Source organism: Diabrotica undecimpunctata, chromosome 6 (genome assembly GCF_040954645.1).
Source record: "Diabrotica undecimpunctata isolate CICGRU chromosome 6, icDiaUnde3, whole genome shotgun sequence".
NCBI lineage: Eukaryota > Metazoa > Arthropoda > Insecta > Coleoptera > Chrysomelidae > Diabrotica > Diabrotica undecimpunctata.
In genome coordinates, this window is record NC_092808.1 from 154,207,211 (window position 1) to 154,233,288 (window position 26,078).

At 34.0% G+C, this 26,078-nt stretch overlaps 1 protein-coding gene across 2 annotated transcripts in view; it reads right to left on the reverse strand.

Moving 5' to 3' along the window:
* LOC140444158 (protein cycle-like) overlaps positions 1-21,283 on the reverse strand; it is a 69,612-nt gene extending 48,329 nt beyond the window's left edge. Inside the window, exon 1 of one of the 2 annotated variants that reach the window (XM_072535847.1) lies at positions 21,060-21,283. In XM_072535847.1, coding sequence (XP_072391948.1) covers positions 21,060-21,094 — 35 coding nt within the window. In that variant the 5' untranslated portion in view covers positions 21,095-21,283. The other variant, XM_072535848.1, reaches the window with a different exon arrangement.
* Between the last annotated feature and the right edge of the window lie 4,795 nt (positions 21,284-26,078).

The window sequence follows — 26,078 nt, forward strand, 5'->3', positions numbered from 1 at the left end:
GTGGATGAGTTAATCCCAAGAATTCAGCATAGTCAAATCATAGTTGGTATAATGCGCATCGTATCTCCTAAGGTTCCTTTTCAACGCAGACTTATTTTGAAAAAGACGAAATAGGACTCGTTTACTAGAGACCTGATCAAAGAAGTGGGCAAGCTGAAAGCTGGTCCATACAGCTACGAGAAATTTGTTAACATAGTGAGGACTGTTTCACGGGGACACATTCCTTAATAATGAACCTGCTAGAGAAATACCAAGCTAAGTACGAAGAAGATCTATTCTCTGATGACACCATCCAGACTAGAGAGGAATTGATGAGATATTTAGCTGAGGGAAGAAGAGAAAAATGGACTAAAACATTAAATGATTTTGACATTATGCTAAACAGTAGTCGGGCATGGAAGCTTATTAAAAACCTGAGTAATGACTTTGCTGCTTTAGACCCTGAACTTTCAAAAGTAACACCAGATCAAATAGCATATATGGCCTTACTTGATGGTAAGATCAATACTTGAAGAATAAAAAACTTTGTAGCCACCCTTTCAACACCTCGATTTAAATATAATAGCAATGACTTGGTCTTTATCTGGGTAAAAGTCGGAATCAAAGATAATAAGGTAGTGGATGAAATTGCATAAAAAAGTATGAAGAAAATGGGAAACTATTTGACTCAAGTTTGTACAAACCTCGAAGAATCCATACACTTACGTATACCTACAACTTCCGTAAAACATGCCACATATATTTGATTATCACGTTAGTCGATTCTAGTTCTCATCCCTAACTGAATTAAGAATAAATCATGGCAACTTTCTTGTACATTTAGCTAAAATTGGAATGCGTATCAACTCTCTCTGTTCATGTGATTACAGCTCTATCGCAGACTTAAATGAAGAGCAAAATGTAAGTGTACTTCTAAATTTTCTACACATACTAAGCTTCAACATCAATACTATTAATAATATTATCACACAGTTCCTTAAAAACTCTAAAATGAATATTTAATATGATATCCTTAACTTTTAAAATATTTGTGGCAAAAAAGTTACCTAATGCCATCCCCTCTTTCTGAATATACACACACTTTTCAACTGATATCCGACACATAAAAGAAAACAAAACCGCTGATCTGGACATCAGGACAAAACAGATAAAGCATTTTGCAACTATTAAAAACCAATGCTTTTTAGATAGGATGGGGCTATGATAAGGTTGAACGACGTGATTTTGAAGAGATGCAGATTCCTGGATCATCTATTAGTCTGTACAGATATAAACTCTGTATGTACTTATGAAGATCTTTTTGCTTGTAACGATCTGGCCAAGCAAGTTGCATAGTTCTGGTGTAATACAATACAAAAATTTAAATGTATATTAATATAATAATGTATTTGTATACATCTGTACTCTATTATTTATATCTACCTCACAAATTAAAACTAAAAATATCAAGTAATAGCAAAAATTAAAAATAATGCTCCTATCTAAGAATTTATTACTTTATAAATCCAGCTATTACAAAAAACGAAAAATGTACAGGCCAAACCTTCGAAATGTTCACGTCCAATAAATTCTTGGTGAATCAGAAGGTTGGAACTTTTTTACATATTGTGTCGAATAAAATTTAAAAATATAAAGTAAGTACTTAAAAATCAATTAGTAACATACCAGTTGATTCGTCTTTACTAACGAATTAAAATATTAGTACAGAATTCCTGGTGGGATGGTACTATTAGTACCTCCTTTATAATTTTTATCGTCTATTATTAATTGACGATATAGAACCGAGATAAATTTATGATTTTAAACAACTGGTAATCTCATTAACGATCCAGAAATGTGACGTACTAATAAATCATTTTAATTTATTTTTTCATTGCTTGGCGAATAATGGGTTAACGGATGGTAGAGAACGGGAAGTATTACCGTACGGCGGGTAATTCTGTGCAAGCAAGTTTTAAAGGAATAAAACGACATAAAGCTGCCGGTTCTTGTTACACGCGTAAGGTTTGATGAGTTAGTTGTCACGGCAACCTTTCGTGATAGTCTGCGTTAAAACATTGTTGTGGGAGGTTAAAGTGTGTTTTTACCATCGCGGGTATAACATTTTACCTTGAGAAATCCAACTTTAAGAACTTTGGAGTAGTGGAGTAGTGGAACTGGTGGAGTAGTCATGATTAGGTCTTGCTGGAAAAGCATGTAGGTGTTTACGAAATAAACAAACAGTTTCTAAAATATATAAAGAGGGAAGAGTTAAAATCCCGTGATTTTTGAAGTAGCTTCTGCAATCTGTTGTTCTACTGAGGCCAAAAAGATACCGTATTGCTCTTTTTTGTAATTTAAAAATAACATCAGATTGGACAGTTGTACTAGAACCCCAAAAGGAAAGCCATATCGAAGATGAGACTCGAATAAAGAAAAATATGTTATTTTGGAAGATCTTATTGCATAGCAGGCTGAGACTAGTTTCTTACTTAACAAATCGAAATGAAGGGACCATTTAAGGTTGCTGTCTTAAAAATACCAAGAAATTTTACAGACTTAACGATTCTCATCTGGCTCTTATTAAGAAGCAAGGGTTGATCTCCTTTAGAAGATAATGTTACTGTCTTATCCACGTTAAAAGAGAGTAAATTGGAGTCGAACCAGGTTTTTATTTTAAGTAGATCAGCAGTTATAGTTGCATTAAGAGTTGCATTATTACAGTTCCTCCAGGTGATACTGGTATCATCAGTAAAAAGAAAAATTTTTTCATCGATTTTTAACTTAGTGATGTCATTTATAAAGATAAGGAAAAGTAGAGGACCCAATACTGAAGCCGGTGGTACTCCACATATAATGCTTTTGCGACTAGAGTCAGTATCATTTGCTCAACTAGTTGTTTTCTATTCCTCAAGTAAGTAATAGGTCGATAGTTGCAGATATTCGATTTTTCACCACCCTTATGAAGAGGAATAATAATGGCTGTCTTTAGGCACTGTGGAAATATACCTTTTTCAAAGGAATCATTAATTAGTAAGACCAGAAGTTCCAACACATTTTTTGGGGGATTTAAGAAAATTTTTATTGATAGTCCATCAGTACTACAGGAAGATTTGCTTTTGATACTACTGATTGTTTGGATCAGTTCAGATTTATCAACTGGTCTTATAAAGAATGAATTCGAGAATTTTTTTGATCTGGGGAGATAGGAAATAGGATCTTGTTGTGGCAAAATAGTTGATGTTTTATTTTTACTCACATTAACGAAGTATTATCATTTAAATTTTCAGGGTTGAAAGAGAAAATGTTTGAGCTGTGTTAGTTTTATTTCGAAGATCGTTTATTATGGACCAAATTTTTCTTACAACAGTTTTAGAGCTTTTCAGACGATTTTGATAGTACATTTTTTTAGCTGCTTTGATAAGTTTTAGATAGGTTCCTCTGTACTTGGAGATATATTCAGTGACAAAGACGTTGCTAGTAAAGTTCTTGATGTACAGTAGTGAACGCATATTCTTGGCTGATATGCGGATACCTTTGGTAGTCCAGGGTTTGTGATGTTTTGACTTAATTTTAATTAAAGGAAATGCCTTATTGAAAATACAGACATTTGTCAGAGATTTGTATATGCCGAGTCTAATAAAATTAGAGGTACTTTCAACAAAATGATTTATTTTTTAATAATTTGAATAAAAATTTATGAATTTAAATAAAGATAGGAAGAAAGCTAGTAGAAGAAATTCTCAAATAAGTGACAGGCGCCCCGAACCTAGAGGTGTTAATCGAATTATTGCTTTTAATACCAGAGAATTGAAGACGCTCTTTCATAATCTAGCCTCAACATACGACAAATACAAATTTCATCCTCATCGAATATGCAGTTCATAAACCTGACAAAATACTTGCTCCTAAGAGCATTAAACACGTAGGAGCTGTCACCAGTTGGAAACGTTGGAAGAACATAACTATCTGTTGCTGTATCATTGCAATAGAACTGTATGTTCCACCACTAATTATATATTTATCGCTAGAGCAAGGAGAATGCATCCATCGCTAGAGCGAGGAGTGCCAAACGGTTCTATAAGTCTGGGTGAATGATTGAGGAATTGTTCTACAAATGGATAGTACATTTTACAGAGCATACAAAACCATCAATAGAGGACTCAGTCTTATTAATCTTAGATAATCACTAGTCATATTTCTTTATGAATTTGGGATTTTTGTCGCAAAAATGGTATCATCATGGTGGCAATACCATGCCATACGTCGCACAGAATCCAACCACTGTAGCTCACAGTGTACAGTCCATTAAAAGCCGCTTTGTATAAAGAATGTGACACATATATAAAACTCAATCAATATGAAAGACTAACACCTCTGTAATTGATTCCACTGTTTACTCAAGCATACTTGAATGTTGCTAATGCAGAGAAAGCAGTTAATGGATTCTGAGCAGCCGAAATTTTGTCTTTCAATCCAAATGTTTTCAGCCAATTGAGGATTTCTGCCGACAAGGTGTTGAAAATACAGGGATGGAGCCTAAAAATTCAGGAGCACCCAGTTTATTACATATTCCTATGAATTTTAATAAGTCTTTGGTACCTAAAAATACAGAATCAACTGGATCCGTTGACGATGCACGTCCATCAACATCAGGAATCCAAAATTTGCTACTTCCTGAAAATCCAGAACTGGGTAAATTTAATAATCTAATTGCATCGACGTCAAGAACCATTTATCCAACTCTGATGATGAAATATCATCATCAAATCATAAATAGTGAAAAAATCAACAAAACATATATAAACTACAAGTACTTTTCTTTGATCGTAGCATAAATTGGACAAATTTAAAAAAAAATCCCACTCTTAAAGTTGGTAATCAGAGATACAGTTTTGATACAATTCCATAACCTTACTTACCATACAAGACCGCTATCAGTTTATATAAAGCACTACTAAATACCTTTCATATGCGTAGTAAATATACTATCGTCCAATTTTTAATACGAATTTGTTCGTTCATTAAAAACACCCTTAATTAACCGGAAAATGTGCGATCCTATAATAAATTGAAAAACAAACAGCACCATTTCATGAGCATACATAATAAGGGAATTTTAAATAATTCCATTTGAATAAGTTAATATTATGCTTACACGGTTTGCATTAAAAGTGCATAAAACAATGTGTTCATTTTTGTTTCTAGTCATAAATTATAAGTTTATATATATATATATATATATATATATATATATATATATATTTATATATATTTATATATACATATATATATATATATATATATATATATATATATATATATATACATACATATATATGCGTTTATATATATGCAGAAAAGCGCATATAAAAAAATCGCATAAAAAAGACAGTACTTGCCTTGAAAAAGTAGGGATAAATTCCGTAGCCTTCTAAACTTACATAAAACCAAGACAAAAACAAAAAAGTTTGCAAAAATTAAAAGACATAGTCTGCATGATAAATTACTTTGAATATTTGAAAGAAATTCATACAAAAGCTTAAAAAACTCGTATTCAAATCTTAATTAACAAACAGATAGCGGATCAAGACATTTTTCTCGGGGGGGGGGGGTCATGGGTCTTGAATATGATTTATGCCTCATGTAAGAAGGGAACCATCTTCTCAATAACTATTTTAAGCGGTATATTAAACCAATGAGAAGTTATTAAAACCCAAATACCCTACGGGTGCAAAGAATCGTACAACATTAAGGAGTCTTAAACTTAAACATTAAGGGGTCTTTAAAGTTATTAAAATATAAATACTGAAAAATCAAGGATTGTCTATTTAAACTAGGTATTTTAAAGACAATTTAAACCCACCTATCCTATGGCTACAAAATCAAGAACAAACCAAGGATAAATAAGTATAAACTAAAGTTAAGAAATTTAAATGCATTAACTCAATGTAAGTGTAAACATTAATAAATGTGTAAAATAGTTTCGAAACACAATTCAGATTTCTGCCTTAATCTGAGCCTTCTAAAAATTGCAAGGCAAAGCAGACGTTGATAAAGATGTTAATAGAGACATGTGGAATCTAAAATTTGCATTCCACGGCATGTCTCCTCAACTAAGCAGAAATCGTTAGCGAATTGGTTTCTTGTACTCATACAGAGTAGATCCGAATAAAATGAAAAAGACAGTCAAGATTTGATTTCACGTACAAAGCGTCTATGTATCTGTTTATACGTATTTTGCCTTAATAAAGCTCATCAGAACAGATATTCATAGGCGTTCTCAAAGTGAAAAATAAATCTTTCCTGTCTTTAAGAAGCAACACTAAAATGGCTTCGAAACGGACGCAATAGCGACATCTGATAATAAATCCGTAAAATAGTTTCGAAACACAATTCAGATTTCCCCATGTCTCTATTAACATCTTTATCAACGTGTGTTTTGCCTTGCAATTTTTAGAAGGCTCAGATTAAGACAGAAAAGCTGAAGATTTCGTGGACAGAGGACGTGACGAACAACGAGGTGCTGAGAAGAATGAGGACTGAGAGAACTCATAAGTATCGTAAACAACAGAAAAACGAGTTATCTAGGACATATTTACAGATGAGAAAAATATAACTTTCTACGACTCATTATGGAAGGGAAAGTAGAAGGAAAAAGAGGTCTAGGAAGGAGAAAATGCTTTTGGCTGAAGAATGTGAGAGACTGGACAGGCATGGACACTCATTCGATACTAAGAACAGCTTAAGATGGAGAGCAATTTGCTGTAGTTATAGCCACCCTTCCGTAATCAAGAAGGAACCTTAAGAAGAAGTGTAAACAGCATTTTATTTAAATTAATTCATTCAATGAAAAACATTATATCATTTCAGAATAGCTATTTCTATAATTAAGCATATTGTCCTCCGGAGGCGTGACAGCCGTGCCGGAGGCATCAAGGAATTTGGATATCGGTCAAAATACTTGGGAATTCCAAGGTTGGCCAAATCCAAATTTCTAATTGATTCGATGCAGGGAAATTCCACTTTCGCTACGTAAAACAAAGGATTTGTTTTACATAAAAGCAGGTAGATTTTCTCTCATCAGTCAGTCGAGCTTGCCTCTTCTACTGTAGACCTAGTCGGTGCTATTATTGTTCCTACTAAGTTATTGTTTTATTTCTGATTTTTTTATATACCATTTTATTTTAGCATTATTGTATATTCAGACCTTTTCAGGTTAGAATAATATATTGATCTATATTTGTTTTGATTGTTTATTTTTCTTGTATTTTGTGTCTAAGTTGTTCTTCCGTAAGTTAAGAACACTTAGAAATATTTATCTTGCTTTTTCTATTTTATATTTTGATTTGTACTTTGTCTAAGTAGTTCTTTCCGGTAAGTCAAAGAACTCTTAGAAATATTTCTCTGAATATTTGACTTGTTATTTTAATTGTGCGTTTAAGCCGTTCTTTTCCGGTAAGTCAAAAGAACACTTAGAAATATTTTCATAATCATTGTTGCATTATTATTTCCGATATTTTATCTAAGATATTTTCTTCCTTAAGTTAAGAAAATACTTAATACATTTGTCTCTTTCATTTTCTATTTTATGCTAAGTTGTTTCTTCCGTAAGTCAAGAAACACTTAGCAATATTTCCACATCTTTTCTGTATTTGATTTTTCGTATTTGTAAGTCGCTTCTTCCGTAAGTCAAGAAACACTTATAAGTATTTGTATTCTTATTTTTCCATATTTGATTCTCTTGTTTGTTTTCACTCTAAGTTGTTTCTTCCGTAAGTCAAGAAACACTTAGAAATATTTCCATACCTTGTTTCATATTTACATATTTCATTTATCTGTATTTCTGTCCTAAGTTGTTTCTTCCGTAAGACAAGAAACACTTAGGAATATTTCTGCACTTTTCTATTCTTTTATCTTGTGTATTTTACTTTTCATTCTAAGTTGTTTCTTCCGTAAGTCAAGAAACACTTAGAAACATTTTCTTTGCATTGTACTTTTATACCATTTTATTTTTCTTGTTTACTAAGTTATTCCTTCCGTAAGTCAAGGAATACTTAGACTATTTTACCTGTTCTGTTTTCTATTTTTGATCTGTTATTTTGTAACTGCTCCTTGGAACTGTTACCTATAACAGATACTTGTCACGGTAACCGTTATTTTATACCAGTAGAAGTATTAAACCATTTTATCAGTGACAAGCAAAGATGGTCAACACCCGGTCTAATTCCGAGGACAAGAAAAAGTCCGCAGAGCCGGCGATGGGTCCTACAGGCCCAAATGCCCCCTCTCGGCAACAATATTAGGTTACAAGTGAGTGAAATATTTTTTTACTCGGTATTGTAATTTTTCTCATGAATTGTCAGCAACAGCCAGCAACGAGTTTTTTTTTTTATTATAACTAATAAATTAACAATCAGAATAAAACAATGTATTCTATAAGTTAATGTGATGCGTTTAGGTCCTGTCCCTTGGTTCTGGCGTGATGTGGTCCCCTCCAGTGAGAGAATCACGGGTCCATGTTACTGGTCTGTTGGCCAACGTCGCTTTAGTCTTCTGATAACTCGATGTTGAGGTATTGCGGAAATTAATGGATTGGAGTGTGTGTTCACTTTTTGAATGTATTGTAATTTCTTTTGCTGGTATACTTCTTTCACTGTTGAGATATTGAGATCCTCATAGATTCTTTGGTTGATTACGTACCAGGGTGCATCAACAATTGCTCTTAAGATTTTTGATTGGCATCTTTCCATAATAGCAATATTAGATTTACTACTACAGCCCCATAGCTCTATGCCATATGTCCATATTGGTTTGATAACTGTTTTATAAATTAGAATTTTATTATTTATTGACAACTTGGAGTTTTTTCCAATTAACCAATTGATTTCTTTTTGTCTTAGTTGTATTTGTTTTCTTTTTTTGGTGATGTGTTCTTTCCAACACAGGGTTTGGTCCAGGTGTAGCCCTAGGTATTTGGTTGTTTTAGTCCTGGGTATTTCCTCATTGTTGATATATATTGGTGGTGGTGTTTCTCGTCGTAAAGTAAAAGTTACGTGGGTTGACTTGTTTTCATTTATTTTTATTTTCCATTGTTTTAGCCAGTTTTCAATCTCATACAAATAGTCTTGGAGTTGTTGTGTAGCTATGTTAATGTGTTTGTGACTTATAAGTGCTACTGTGCCAGCAACGAGTGGTAAATAAAAGTTCAGTGAATAAAAATACTATAAGAATAAGATAAGTAAATATTATATAATTTTATAAAAATGTATTCTTCCGCCTATCCGATTTAGCAAATCGCTCTATGATTGCATCAACATCTAGAGAAATTTCAGGATGCACATTGATGAGTGCTAAACCAATTAACCTTTCCTCCGAAGTTCTATTGCTAAGCCAAGTCTTTAGACGCTTAAGCATAGAAAAAACTACGCTTTGGTGTTGCTTCACTGACTGGCAATATAATTAATATTTGCAGAAATATTTTGATATTTGGATACATATTAATATCGCAGTTTTCTAATACTTCTAAAATATAATCAAAAAGTTTTCCATGATTTTGCACGACTCTTTTCCACTTTTGAATCCACAGTGAAAACTCTTGTTCTACTATGGAATATGCAGTAGATGGTTCAATAATATCCTGGAAGGCGTCAAAAATTTGTTTTAATGCAACTGTTCTGGTGTGTTATCAGTTTTAGGTAAAACAACTCGAATATTAAATGGATTTATAACTTGCGGTGAAAGTTGTTCTTCTAAATCAGTTAAGATATTGTCTAAAACGGGTAAATAAATAGATCTTCGGAAATATTCTTCGCAAGAGTTAGCAGGTTGGTTTCGACGAGAAACTATACGAGGCATCTTCGATTCAATATCTTGTTGTTCAGCTATTTGCTTTACTTCATAGTAGTTTCTTAAAAAAAGATTCAGCATTTGATCTTTTATTTTAAAGAGTGCATTTAGTGTCATCGATGGCCTCGGTAGAATTCTTTAAATCTAATTTTGGTGACTGAAGAAGACGACTAAGTGATACAGTTGTACCTAAAACATCACTAGGACAAACTACCGAAATGAGCAATTCTGGGCTCCTAATAGTTTGCATTAATGAAAATGCATCAGCTGACGTTTTACTGTCCTTCCACGTAGAAATTGTTTCAAGAGCGTTGTATGTTTTGAGGATTGATTCGCCCTGGAAGTGAAGATGACCTTTTAACCCAACGAGTTTCATAAATACCTTGAACAGCAGCCCCCAGTTCCTTCTTAAAAACATCATGTCGTTTGGGAGAGGCATTAGCAAAAGCTACTACGTTTCTCATAGTTCCTGAAGCATTACGACATGATCGAACTTTTAAGAAGCTTGCCAAGGAATTATTCAAAATATGATTGCTACATGGACAACGCACAGCATGTTTGGTCGATTTTTTAAATTCATTAACGGCACCTTTCGTTTCGGATGCCATTACTGAGCAACTATCGACACCAAAACTTAGGAAAAAATTTAAATCTAAATTAAAATTCTTTATTTTACAGAACAGCGTCTTTTTTGTTAGTAATTATAAAGTCAATTTCGTTCTTGTTTAAGCCATTTGGTGATTGCCAAGACCACTTCCTTTGGGTTTTCTTTTAAATAAGTGTTTATGATACTGTGTTGGTATTATTTTTTTATCCCTTTCGTTTATAAATAAAATTTAAATATAAATCTTAGTCTATATTTTACTCAAAGAAAATGCATTATGAAACAAAGCAGACACGTTATTACCGAGAATCTTCATTTGCCGATTTCATTGCAAAAATGAGAAAATCCTAGAACTCCTAAATCCTAGAACTAGGGTAGTTCACAGGGATCTTTCAACTTTTCAGTTATTAGTGAAGAAGATGTGAAGGTTAGTATAACAAAATTAAAGCCAAAAAAGGCCACAGGTAGTGATAATATCCCTGCCTATATCTTTAAAAGATGTTCTGATATATTTCAAAAGCCATTATCACATCTATTTAATCTATCTCTTAAAACTAACACCTTTCCAGACAAACTCAAAGAGGTTACCATTACTCCAGTTTTTAAATCAGGTAATAGAAACAATATAGAAGACTATCGTCCTATAAGTATCCTCAATTCCCTGGCTAAAATATTTGAATCTATTCTCTATATGAATATACTGAAAAATTTTGAAAATGAATTTGCTCCAGAACAACATGGTTTCTTGCCTGGGTTATCCACAACTAGTAATCTGTGCATTCTGTCTAATTTTGCTAGTGAGGCAATAAATAATAAACTCCGATTAGATTTAATAATGACTGACTGCTCAAAGGCCTTTGATATGGTTGACCATGGCATTCTTTTATCGAGATTGAATGAGTTTGGTTTTTCGCATGATGCTTGTACATTTATAAAATCGTATGTGGATTCAAGGTTTCAACGAGTCAAAATTGGTAGGTGTTTATCAGATAAATTTCGGGCTACATCTGGTGTCCCCCAAGGGAGCAACTTAGGGCCTTTGTTTTTCTTAATTTTTGTCAACTCACTACCACAATCTCTTAAATTTTCTTCTAGTTTGATCTATGCTGATGATTTTAAGCTTTTTAAGACTATACATACTTCAAATGATTGTCAGTTACTACAGCAGGACCTGACCTCAGTTGTGGAATGGTTTAGGGACAACAATGTGATCTTGAATATTAAGAAGTGTGGAGTCATATCTTTTACTCGCAAAATCGACTACATTCAAAATAATTATAGAATTGACAATTGTGTAGTATCTAGGAAAACCAAATGTAAAGATCTGGGAATATACTTACAGGCTAACATGAAATTTAATGAACACTATATAAATATTGTTAATAAGGCGTACAAAATATTGGGATTTGTAATAAGAAATTCTAAAACACTTTAGTATAAACACAACCATTAGACTATATAACGCTTTAGTCAGACCAAACTTGGAATATGCATCAGTGGTATGGACTCCTGAAGCCAAAGTTCATATTAATCATATATAAAAGGTACAAAAAAGATTTCTAAGGTATTTATACCTTAAGAAATACAATGTGTATACTCACCTTACGCCATCAAAAGAGTTGCTTCAAATATTTGGCTTGCAGTCATTAGAGCAAAGAAGAAACATGCATTGTGTTGTGTTTATTCATAATATCATTAACAATGTTAAATATAAGACATGTGGTTTGATCAACTTTATTAGGTTTTATGTGCCAAAGGTCAACCTAAGGGTAAACAGTAATGACCTATTTTCTTGTAGTCCATATAATTCTTGTGCAATAATAAACTATATGCAATATCAGTGTAATGAGTTAATAAAGATCTGTGATATAGACGTCTTTACCTGTAGTGTAAGGGATATTAAAAAATGTTATGAATAGATAAGTAATGGACTGAATTTTAAAATTTTATTAACTTGTGTCTTTTTTTTAATGTGTTTTATTTTCTGTGTTTTTATTTTGTACTTGTGTGTATATTGTAGTATATTGTATTTTTTGTGTGTATATTTTTATACCAAGTAATGAGCACTCTTACATGTAATTACTACCTAGGTGGTGTTTGTAAGTTTTAATAAATAAAATAAAAAAATAAAAAAAATAAAACTCCACTGAATCTGTTTTTCTAACAAATACAGCTTCAAATATAACATATACTTAAGGCAATATCATATGTTATGTGATATGTGAATGTCCATCAGAAAATAATTGATTGAGGAAATCCGAGAATTACACCTGAGGTCTATGTTCGCATTATAATCATCGCTGTAGCGTCTTTTCGTGCTTTTCTTATAAAGTTGCATCAGATGTCCGACAAAATCGTCGAGATAACGAAAGGTTGCCCGGAGCGACGATACGTATGTAATTATTTCGTTATGTCATTATTTCAGAATTAATTAGAACTGAAGAAGTGTTGCATTTTTCAGAGAAATTCGAGAATAATATATTGCTTATATATTTCTATTTTTACTTGGATTGGATCAGTGCTGCATCGTTTTGGACCGCCGCAGGGGTACTCTTAATAAAATTAATTAATAAATTACGCGGACAAATTGTTCAAATGAAGTAATCAAAGCACAACTGCTTGAGCCATTGTTTTGGAACTAAATTGTTAAAAGTTTCATAAGAATTTTGAAACGACAAATACTACATTGGGGTTCTACGAGATGTAAATGGAGTCCACGTGAAAGGACCATTAATATTGAGTATCCTTCCTTGCAATCTATACATTTTGAAAGATACAGTACATTCAACCAACTTACACCTCTAAACGATTAATGGAATTCGCAGAAAACTTTTCGCTGTACTAAAAGGCACGGTAAACTGCACTGGTGGTCTCTATAATGTTTAACACTGCTAAATTTTAGGTATAAAATAAATATATGTGTCATTAAACCGTTGTTCATAGTTTTGCATATTTTGTTACATTTTTTTTTAATAAATAGTAAGTAGTAGAGTATGAGCCGCTTGGGCTACCCCTCTCCACTTCCACTCTGACGTTACAATACATATAGATTAAGAGCGTAGGCGCAAAATTTCGGGCCAATGCTTTTTAAATGCATTCATTTTTTTCGAATCCTAAAAAAACTAATGAGTATTTTTGAAAAATTTAAACTCATAATGAAAGAATACATTATTACTGAGGGCCGAAAGTCCCTGAAAACTTCTATAATGTTTATTTTAATAAGTTACAGGGGTGAAAAAAAAAAAAGAGAAAATTTAGTGTGATTTCTAATTTCAAATATCTCATTCAAAAAAACTTTTTGTTTATTCTAAGGGACTTTCGGCCCTCGGTAATAATGTAATCTTTCATTCTACGTTTAAATTTTTCAAAAATATTTGTTAGTTTTTTCAGGATTCGAAAAAAATGATTGCAATTAAAAAGCATTGGCCCGAAATTTTGCGCCTACGCTCTTAAGTAATATTATTATAAGTATACAAGTAAGATATTTTAAAATATACTAGCGTTATATCAAGAAGACACTACGACGTATCATCGTTCTTCTTCTTCTTTCCGTCTATCACTTCTTGTAATATACAGGGTATAGTTCGAAAGTCAAAGCAATTCATGTCTTGCTGGAAAGGATATAACGTAAAGAATACAATGACAAATATCAAACATATTCTTGCATGATGTTATTTAACGTAAGTTTCTTTCACCTACTTGTTTAATAATTTTTTTCTGAAACAAATACTACCGTGCTAAGAATAATTTATATTTAAAATAGATATACAAAGTACTAAAATATCACTTATTAATTTTTGTTAAAAATACTTTGGAGTAAACTAGAACATTCTGTCAATTTAAATAGTGGTGGTTAGATTGACCATACGTGTCTTAGAGTGTACCGTTTTTGAGACGTCTGCGATTACGGGTTAAAGTTAGTGTTTTGGTAAATATATTTAACTTTTTATTTTCAAATGAAAATACTTGTACTAAAAATAAAATAATTGTGGGAAACATTTTAATTTGTTTATGTACGGTTTCTAACCATCTCTAAACTTTTTATAAAACATCATTAAATTACAATCGATATTCCTAATGATCATTAGCATAATTTGCTTAATGTGTTTAGGATCTTTATAAGCGGTTATATTATATTTTACCTCTCAAGCACAACAGTTAAAAAGTTTCTGTCATAATGATCTAAACTAAGTATATTGTAATTCAAACGTGTAGTTTCAAGTGACTATCATGCCTAGATGTTAGTTGAATATTGATGAATTATTTGCAAATGTGCATAAATACTTTACCATGGAAAGAGACAAGTAATGAATATTGTCAGAGATTCTTAAAAAGATCTTACTGTGACTGAGTATCACGAGGACAAGAAAACAACTTGTAAACATTCTGGGATTATTGACTTAGCTGATGCAGAAAAATTTGAAATTCGCAATATTTCGTATCGAATGCGTGAAAACAATAAACATGTCAATTTAAATACTTTACTGGCCAAAATAAGAGAAAGACTTTTACTTTTATGCGAAAGGAGTAGTGTGGTTCACAAAAGAATTAAATTTTTAAGAGAATATACTAGAGAATATATCGGAGTCCCTGCTCCTCCTTGAGTCATTAGGTGGTGCACTAAATGGAGAGTGACCATAAATCGCTCCAAACCCCAATCAATTCTCTTTAAGTTCTCAAATTGCCGCGAGGTCCGTGGCCGAATAACTCTGTCAGGAGAGGACCTTGTTCTCAGAAACTCGGTTTCCTACTTGGGAGTTCATTTTACTAGGACGATCAACTGGAAAACTGACATTCAAAATACCCTTGATAGGATGAGAAAGAGGTTTAATCTCCTGGCAGTGCTATCCAGTAAATGGGGCGGAACGGCATCTAAAACACTCTTGCACACCTACAAGACATTTCTTAGACCCATCATTGAATACAGGGCATGCATCTACGCTTCTCTCAAACCATATGAAATCAACACCATCATAGCGACCGAACGAAAAATCTTTAGATCCTGTATGAGGGTAAGCTGGCATTACCCATCAGCGCACATATATATATATATATATATATATATATATATATATATATATATATATATATATATATATACTGGCCAACATAATACTATTCAAGGACAGGATCCTATCCCTCAGCAGGAGGTATGTCCTTAGAACTATTGCCGGCTCGAACAATAGAGCCAAACAAATACTAAAGACTCAAACTTCTACACAACACTGGACAAGAACTTCCTGATGAGTATTTTGAAATTCTTGAATCGACCTCCATAAAATATCGCAGCTAACACTGCATACCAAAAACGCTGATCAAGAGCCGTTCCATTGTATGCCTGGTAACCCCTGAAAGTACCTCCTTGGCGTGCTTGGCAAAGTTTACCCAAATTCCTCTTATGCGCTTCAGAAACATCGCCTACACAGGCACGCCACCTTCTGATCCCCCCTGCTCCTTAGTAGTCCATTACTTCTCTACTCGAACATTTCTCAACACGTTCCTCCCCGCCACTACTCCTAAGAAAAAAAAAAGAGGAGTACCCCTCCCTTGAAGAAGCTTAAGCTTAAACAAGGTAAAAACTCCGGCTCCAGCGAATATACTTTTGTTTATTGCATATTGTTATCACTAAATTTATCAAACACAGTTATTAGATACCTGTATCAACGAGAGTTACGTGAAAATGGTCTAGAAATATCTAGAGAACGCCTATGTTCATCAATGGACAAATCAGGGCTGATTGATGATGGTGATTCCTTTTCGCCCTTTTCTTGCCGATAACAACGCATTGTTATTATATCCTATATTAATTATATGTTTTGTTAAAATCTTTTATCACAAACTGATCAAATATTAACCATTGTTAATAATTAGAATAATCATTCTGTCATGCACAAATATGATAGAAATAACACTTAATATGTATGTCCAAAATATCGCATAATCTTGTAACTTACACACATTTAATTGTACTCCCCTTTAACAAACAGCAAATTGGAAGGAATTACCAGTTTATACTTGCCTCTATTCGTTTATACGATTGTGAGTATTGTCTCGAGCTAGGGCTACGCATTTTTTGCAAATGAACCAGCTTTCTGCTATTAATCCTCTTAATTGAATTGACAAACGTGCATTTTTACAAAAATTTTTGTGATTAAAACGTTTAATCAGACAAATAGAAACAAGTCGACGGATAACAAATGACAACGAGAATTTTTATTTTTGGAAACGCGCATATACGAGGGCAAAATGAAAAGTACTGGATCTTGTATTGTTCGCGTCGTAAAAAACTGGTACAACTCTTATAACCGAAAATCGTGTTTTTTAAGTTGTGTAAGTTGATCTTGTCACATTATGTCATTTTAATTTCTAGGGCAACGTTGCCAGTTCAACGAAATATTGTATCAAATCAGCTAAAAGGAGGGCTGTGCGACAGGCACATTATAAAATTACAGTAGATGCATTCCAATGTTCCCTGTGCCTAACGCTACGTTTAAAGATCCTTTAAACGTTTTGGGCATTAACACAACCCTCTCTCTGGTTATTAAATTTAAAGATACAGTTTTTTGAAAAAACTTTAAACCTTTTTGAAAGTTCTTTTTTATTTAGATTTAGTGCAATTCCGTTATCTGTGATGACAACAACGAATTGATTCACGAACAAGTGTAAACACAGGTTTACATTGGGAAAAAAAAGTGTACCAGTTTTATATGATGTGAACTGTACTAGTAATGGGACGTGGTTTCCGTCCGGGAAGAGGAAACGTTGTCAAGAAAGTTTTATAGTGCTTTCGTTAAATGGATTACTTTATGATTAGTATTGTAAATTTCTTATTATAAGTCAAACCATACAATTGCGTTTAAAAATATATAATTGCCCGCAAAATATTCATTATCAGCAATATGTTTTTATAGTACTACCTAACACAAAGTGATCGGGATCGTGTTGTTTAGTTTACGATACCTGTGACTACCTGTTACTATATATAAAAGAACGGTGATTACGGTCACCGTTTAAAATCACTGGTATTTAAAAATCACCAAGTTCACCAATCTTTTACTATAAAAATGAGTTTAGTAACTGTATTGTACTATAACTTCGTCAATAAGTCGTGTGCATAACTACTAAAACAACATTTTTTTACTGACAGTATTCGGTATTTATCAAACTAATCTTTAGAGCGATACAAACATTTCAAAGCTTTCGTAATTTTTCATTTTTTTAGATCGGAAAAAGGTGGTAATCGCTAGGTGTCAGATCTGGACTATACGGTGGGTGCAGAAGAAATTCAAAGCCCAAATTGTTTTAGTAAAAAAACATTTTTTTCTTTAACAAATGAGGCCTTTTCTTTGCTATTTTGGTCTTTAAACGCCCCAATAAACCAATGTAGTAGTCGTAGGCCATAACCTTTCCGTCGGTTTGTTGCATCTTTGGTCGCTCTGGGTGACTGTTTCCGGGTGTTGCCCTCAGATGACTGCCGATTTGATTCAGGAGTGACGTGGTGGATCCACGTTTCATCCATTGTGACATAGCGATGCAAAAACTCCGACTTATTCTGATTAAACATGACCAAATAGCTTTCTTATGCCAAAATTTTCATGTACATATAATAAATGCTATTCCTTGATTGCCGATCGGATAGCCAAGCGGACTGGGCGGTTGGCTTCTCCTTCGCTTCACTGCGAGAGATGTCAGTTCAATCCCCAGCTCGGTGTACAGAAAACAAAAAGGCTAACGCAGCAGTTTAAAATTCTAAATGAATCTGCGGCTTAGTCTAGAATATGCTGGTATCTGATCGGCCTATGGTGGAGCAGTACGGCAAGAGATAAGGGCTTGCGGCTTGGTGATACTCCTCCATAGATCCCTACCGGAAGGGCGTGTGCCGCCTAAATACCGAGTATATATATATATATATATATATATATATATATATATATTCCTTGATTAAACTGTCAGCTATCTCTTGCAACTTCACTTTGCGGTTTTTCATAATATTATTTAGCGTTTTTTCGCTGTTTTCGACATAACTGCATCATTTGGCCTTCCAGAACACTCAACATCATTGGTGTCAGTATGACCGCATTTGAATTCAGCAAACCATCGTTTAATGATTGTTATCGATGGAGCAGAGTCCCGGTAACACTTTTTGACCCATTGCTTAGTTTGGACGGTATTTTTTCCCATGAAATAACATAAAATTCACAAAGTTATAAAAATCACAAAAGTAGCATAACTTCAAGCGCTGTAACTCGGTGAATAAAAAACCGAATTGACATGACATTTTGACAATATGATTTTGAAGGTTGACACTACTGAAATGTCATGTGGATATTTCATTAGAGTCACCATCTAATGGTTCGGCCCATTACTGAGTCAAATCATAATACCTTTTAAGAATAAATTTTATTTATGTAACAGTGAAATAAGTTGATACTGGCGTTAAAGTGAGAGATCAAGGTGATACAAAAATGGAAATGAAATGAAAAATGAATTAAAAAATCACTTGAGTAAAGACATGGCCAAATGTGTATCTAGTAATGCACCGTGCCGATCTGCGACTGGATTAACTAAGATTAATACCTACATATCGAAACGAAACGAGCGTTATCAAGACTTAAAAAAAGAGACTGAAATGGCCGAAACACTACCAGATGCTCAATTTATTTTAAGATCCTTCCACTTCTATGAACTTCAAATCCTAAGTTTCACCCGCTAGATCACCCAGTGCTTCAACAATAACCAGTACAACGGCGCAATGTTCTCGAACATCAGAAAAGCCTTTGACAGAGTTGGCACCAAGGTCTAATCTATAAAATGAACAACTATGGGTACAGCAGTACAATAACGTGTATCTACGTACCTAGACAACTGAAGATTTAAGGATTTAAATGGGACAAGTCTTGTTTGAAGTCAAAATATCACAAAAAGGGGTCTTGTTTAACAAATCAAAAATCCCAAAAAATTAAAAGCCCAATGAAAAAGGGCACGAGAAATGTCTCAAACACATGAGCTCTTCGAAATGCTATCTTAAAGTTCCCAGCTATAAAATACAGGCAAAAGACAGAAATATGAAGATAAATGGAGAAAAATCCTTCATGTTACCTCATACTGATTACGATGGCTGTATTGTGGGTAGACGGCTAGAGGTAGATACTCTTTTATGTTCTCTGTAGAAGATAGATCTACGTCAGGGATACGACCCTGTACATGTAATCCATAGTTATCTCCGAAATCTCCTGGTACCTGGGAGAAATTGTATCCTAAACCCATTCTCCGATCTAATTACAAAAGTTTCCTTTTGAATATCCTACTCTCATATCGAACAGTAGCAATATCAGTACCAATTGAGCGCAAAGGAATCCTTGATCGGTCTATTATTGACAACTGAAAGTTTTAATGGTTTTTAGACTGCGATGTAGAAAATAATGGAAAACTACTCCATTGCTCTTCCTTAGTACAATCATTCTGACAATTGAAATACAAGAAAAGGCCCTCAGTGACCGGTAGACTTTTGATAGTCAGACTGTTAAGAATCCCTGTAAAAAGTCATTTTCAAGCTATTAAATTACATAATTTAGAGAAAGAAATAGAAAAACTGAAGATCGATATTCTCGAAATTAGTGAGGTCAGATGGTCAGGTAATGGAAAAGCAATGGGATGCTATACCATTCTGGAAGCGACAATCAGTAGACTCATCCAAGTGGATAAAATTACCAACAGATCAATCATTGGCTTTATTCTTCTATCAGAAACAGTAATGCAGTAATGTTGGTTACTAATAGGATTCACATATAATTTGGTATCATCAGCGTAAATGGAAATCTTACTGGATACAATGAATGGTTTATCTAGAGAATAAGCTTCCACAATACCAAGCCGGAAGTATCTGTCGGATAGAAAATTTTGAATTCAAATGATTAACTTTCCGTTAATCGGACGTGATACCCTGCATAATATTCTGTAGACTATACCATCATCTGCAGAATATTATGCAGGGAAAGATTTTAGCAAAGCGTAGGATTGAAAGGAGGCAAATTTCAAGGCTGTGCAATCTCAGAGAGTGGTTTAATTGATCGTCTAAGCAGCTTTTAAGAGCAGCAGTGAACATAGTTCAAGTAATGATGATAATCGCCAACCTTAGAAAGAAAACAGCGCCTTAAGAAGAAAAAGATTGTGGGTGCTCCATTACCAAAGCACCTAAAATTAATTCAATATACTTAGAAGGTAATCTCCGTGAACACTTTCAGTGTACTTGAGGGACGGATGGTTGGAGTGTTTACGAACTTTGAGGTAGGAAGCATTTGAGCTAGCAACTCACTTCTACACGAATTCATTAGACACTTAAGTATGTATATATGAACTAGATAATTTTTTTGAAAAAATTGCACTGTTTAATTTTTACCATTCGTTTCGAGAAATACAATTTTATTAATATTGAAGGAAGGAGATATTTTTATATGACAAACTTCCTTTTACTTACCAAACACGGTCACTACTGGACATAAATATCTACATTGTAATTCAGTCTAAATATTTTGTTTTCACTCACGTCGAGACAACAAATGCTCTACAGTAACTACATCACAATTTGATTTAAAAATATTGGTAAAAACATTTTTTTATGACTTACCAATCACAACTACTACTGGACACCTTCATAGTCATTTTTATACACCGCTATTGCACCCACAAACACTGATTCATAACGTTGAGGACAATTCTCAGTACTAACTATATCACTATCTAGCCAAAACAATAATTTAAAGGCTACTTGCAGACCAATATTGATAATGAACAATTAAAAATGATCGGAGCAACAGCACAGTCATAGCTAAATGCAAGATTAAAGTTCGATATTAATGTTTTGTTTACCTCCTATCGCTCGGTTCAAATAGTGTAAAATAAAATTACTTTTTCTTATTACTAGAATATTATACGGACCGTTTAGAGTTAGATCGTTTCTATATTAATTAGTTTTTTTATAATTTGTTATTGAGTTTACAGCAAAATATATTTTTTGTAACATCAATGCACAATATACGTACTGATTGATTATGACATAACTGACATTTATTTAGTTTTAATTGAAAACACAAGTCCATGTAAGATATATAAAGGTTTACTAGTTTTGGAGAAAAATGAAGTCATACAGAACATACAGATATTAATTTTACAATGTGTATGCTTAAAAATTGTATACCACCTTGCCAAACGCCTCAAAAAATATGGACCTGCAAGTAAATGAGGAGAAAACTAAGATAATGGCATCAACACCCAACAATAGAGCCAGAAACATCGGCCACCAATTCACGGTTGATAACTCTACCTTTGAAGTGGTGGACAAATTCACATACTTAGGCTCCCTGATCACCAAGGAGAACGTCATGACGGAAGAAATCAAGCAAAGAATAAACCTAGCAAAAAATGCTATTTTGGACTGAGTAGAGATATGAGAAGCAGAAACTTAAACCAAAAAACAAAAATAACCATATACAAAACCCTTATACAACCAGTGTTGACATATGGGTCGGAGACATGGACAATTTCCAAGGCAGATGAAAATCTCCTGCTTATATTTGAATGAAGGATCCTGAGAACAATTCCGTGACATCTGTGAAAATGGTGTTTGGAGAAGGAGGTACAACTACGAGATATGTCACAGATATAAACATATATTTGGTGGTAAAGACGTAGTATCCTTTATAAAAATAGGAAGACTAAGATGGGCAGGACATCTGGCAAGATTACACCAGAACAACCCTCCTAGAAGAATCCTTATGTCACAACCTGTGGGAAGTAGAAGTAGGGGTAGGCCAAAACTCAGATGGAGGGATGGTGTAGATGAGGATGGTAGACAAATAAGCGCAACAGTTGGCAATGGCTTTATTGCTTCTATAGCTGTTTTTCCAATCTGTTATTTTCAGAAAATCATCCTTTACACTTTCCATCCATCTTTTGCTTGCTCGTAGTTTGCATTTGTTTCAAATAGGTTTTCTATTCTCCCTACGGACAGGTCTTCCGAGGTCTCAGCCTCCCGAGCCCTCAGATACTACTACACTGATCACTAACCAATTCACTACTGCTACTGGGAACAGAGGACGGTTCATTTATACCGTCGATGGTGACGTGGTTTGGGTTGAGGTTGGCGTGGGAGTTAGCGTTGGGATTGGCGCGAACAGTTCTGATAGTAGGATTTTGGTTGGCGGGTGAAGCGGACGATATTTTCTTTATGAGAGGTCTCCTTATCGAAGGTAACCGTATACCATCGCTCCTTTTATCGAGACAATTTGGCCTTTTTTTAATTTCTATGGCTTCTCGCATACTTCTTGGTTTATAGAAGCGGATGGGGGCTATGGTTCTGGAGTTTTCAAAATTAATTTTGTGACCTGTATAAAGATGGTGTTGACCTAGAGCTGAAATTAAATCGGAATTGCAAGCACAAATGGAATGTTTATAAATCCTATTTTGGATTCTACGATTTGTTTGACCTATATAAGATCGGGGGCAGTTTGCACCATGAATTTCATAAACTTCGTGTTGTTCATTTGGAATGTTGTCTTTGATTGGTGGAACAAGAGGTGAAAGTTTTTATTTGGCAGTAAAAATTGTCTTTATTCCTCTTGATTTAAAAATTTGGTCGATTTTGTCAGTAACACCTTTGTAACTCACATGTTTTGGATATTTCCTATAATACTAATGATGACAACGTGCAAAGATCCAGCGGATCTACTGTATCTTAGTACTGCACCCGCTATGTCTCTTTCATACCTCACATCGACAAAATTTGCCCTATTCTCAGTAAAAAAATCTTATTTCTTCCAGTTTAACGAATGGTTCAATTGGGTCAAAAACTCTTTTTTCTGATTTTGATATATTAATTGTTTTCCAGGCAACACTTGGATTTGAGATTCCGAGGAGTCTATCAATCTCACTACATTTTTTATCCCAGAATTCGTTTTTAGGCGTCTTTACTGCTTTTTTTTATTAACGATGTTATTTTAGATTAATTTTTGTTCTTCATCATTCCAGTGTATTTACATCTCTTCATATGACTCTCAACATTTATCATTCCTATCGCTACAGTTCTTTCTCATCTATTTTTTTAAAACCCACATTTCACTTGCTTATGAAACTGTTACTTTTATGAAGCTACTGTAATTTTTTCTTTCGTTTTGCTCAAAATATATCCTGATTTGATTATTCTTCTGATGATTCTATATTTTCGACTTCCTTTGGCAATTCTAGCTTTGATTTCTTGGCCCTCTTTACCTTCTTCTTTAATTTTTACCCTCAGGTATGTAAATTCCCATACTCTATCCAATGTGTACTTTTTCCATGTCTTATTTGTATCATTAAATCTGGCTTATCTTCATGCAGCGTGTCCTCCCTATTTTGTCTTCTCTTGGTTTATTCTTAGGACATAAGTCTATACTTCTCACAGTATTCTGCTAGTATTTTTTAGACAGTTTTGCTATCATTTTTAAGTCGTACAGCTTGTCAATCATAAAAACACCACAAAAAAGCACCGTTCATAGAGAATCACTGTCTGAGAGATCGTTTAACTGCAAAAATTTTAGATCTATTTTCTTTTAGAAAAAGAAATATGCGTAATGCGCAAGCGCTGCTAAAGAGATGTATGTAGATCACCAATCGAATGCTCTGTGTTTCACTATAGTACTCGCAATGCCTAGTTTATCTTATTATATCTATGTGTACTACGCTTACTGGTATTCTTGTTCCAAACAGCTGTTTCATTTATTAGTAGTGTAAAAACGCAGTGTTTGAGGTTAGGTTCTAATATTTTGTGTTTATTTATAATTTTGTGAAATCAAGATAGATCCTTGAAAGTGCTACAGGTAAGAGTACCTATGGAGTAAGTATAAAGTTGGTCCCAATATACTACCCTGCGGTACTCCCGATAGAATTGGAGATGTGATTGATACTGCTTCATTGTATCTGACCTGGAAGTATCGATTGGTGAGATAGGATCTCAGAAGTGTATACAGAGAATGAGGAAAATGAGTTTTTATTTTAGATAGCAACCCATACCTTATCAAATGCTTGTAAGACATCCAAAAGGGCTGCAGTGCAGTATTCTTTCTTTTCAATTGCGTCTCTTGCTACTTTGGCAACCCTATGCAGCTGATCAATTGTTTCATGTTGTTCTCTGAATCCAAACTGGTAATCCGGTATCAACTTTTGTCTGTCGATTATAAAATTCATTTTTTAAACGAATATCCTTTCTAATATCTTAGAGATAATAGGAATCAAACTGACAGCAATAGGATGATAGTTCGTGCAGATCTTTATTTGATTTCGGTATTAGAATAATTTGTGCCATTTTCCATTGAAACGGAAAATAGTCTAACTTTAGTATAGCGTTAAATATGTACATAATCAAACGAAATTCTTCTTCTTCCAATGGACTCAGATGATTAGCGAATGCTTGTGCTTTATCGCCATCCACCTTGGCCCAATCACCATCTTCCTTTCTAATGGGACCATCATCCTCAATCTAATGTTTAAGTTTCTTAGAGTTTCCAAATAGAGTAATTTGTGTCATCCGTCGCAGTGATGCGATAAATTCATTTACTCCTTTATCATTCTCATTGTATTGTTTAATTGGGCATCTACTTTGTGTATATGTGGGCTGTTAAGCCAGGCTGAAGAGCAGTATTCCTCGGTTGAGAAGACAAGGCCCAGGGCAGATGATCGCAAGGTGGCAGACGATGCTCGCCATGTTGTGCCCCACAGCTTCTGGATGATGTTGTTTCTGGATTTAAGTTTTTTCGCTGTTTTTGACAGATGTTCCCTGAAAGATAGGGTTCTGTCAAGAGTCACCTTAAGGTAGTTTGGTGTTTTATTGTAGGCTAGTGTGGTGTTTTCGAATTGGATGTTGAGTGTTCTTCCTGCAAGCGTTTTATTTAGGTGGAAACTGGAAACCTCCGTTTTGGTAGCGTTTAATTGGAGCCTCCATTTACGGAAATACTTTCCCACTGTGTGTAAGTCCGCCGTGAGGATTTCTTCTGTTTCTTTAAATGACTTACACCTTGCTGCAAGGACCCAGTCATCGGCGTAACCAAACTTCCTTGATCTAGTTTCTGGTATATCAGCGATGTACAGGCTAAAAAGAAGAGGAGCTAGGACAGATCCCGAGGCAGTCCATTCTTCAGTTTTGTTGGGGTGCTGATATCGGTTCCCATGACTACTTGAATGCGGCTGCAGTTTAAAGTTTTCTCTGGAACCATTCCTCAATAAATGTGGTAAGTGAAAGAACCTGATTTGCGCAGCTTCTTTTCAGTCGGAAACCTGCCTGATCAACCGGTATTGATTCAAATATCTTTGGACTAATTCTGTTGTAGATAAGTCGTTCTAGTAGCTTGAACATCGCCGATGGAAGGGTATTGGTCTTTAGTTTTAAAGTTGTTATCATTTGGTTTCCCTGGTTTTAATATGGCAACGACCTTCTAGCGTTTGAGTTCTTGTGGTACCGGTCTTCATAATATCAGAGGTGAAAGAGGTTCTTTTAAATCCCAGTAACTTAAATATTTCTGAAAGATGTACAACTTCACGATGTTGTTACAGTTTTCACTCTCCGTCCATGAGATAAAACCTCGGATTGTGACTGTTTATAATAAAAACTACCATA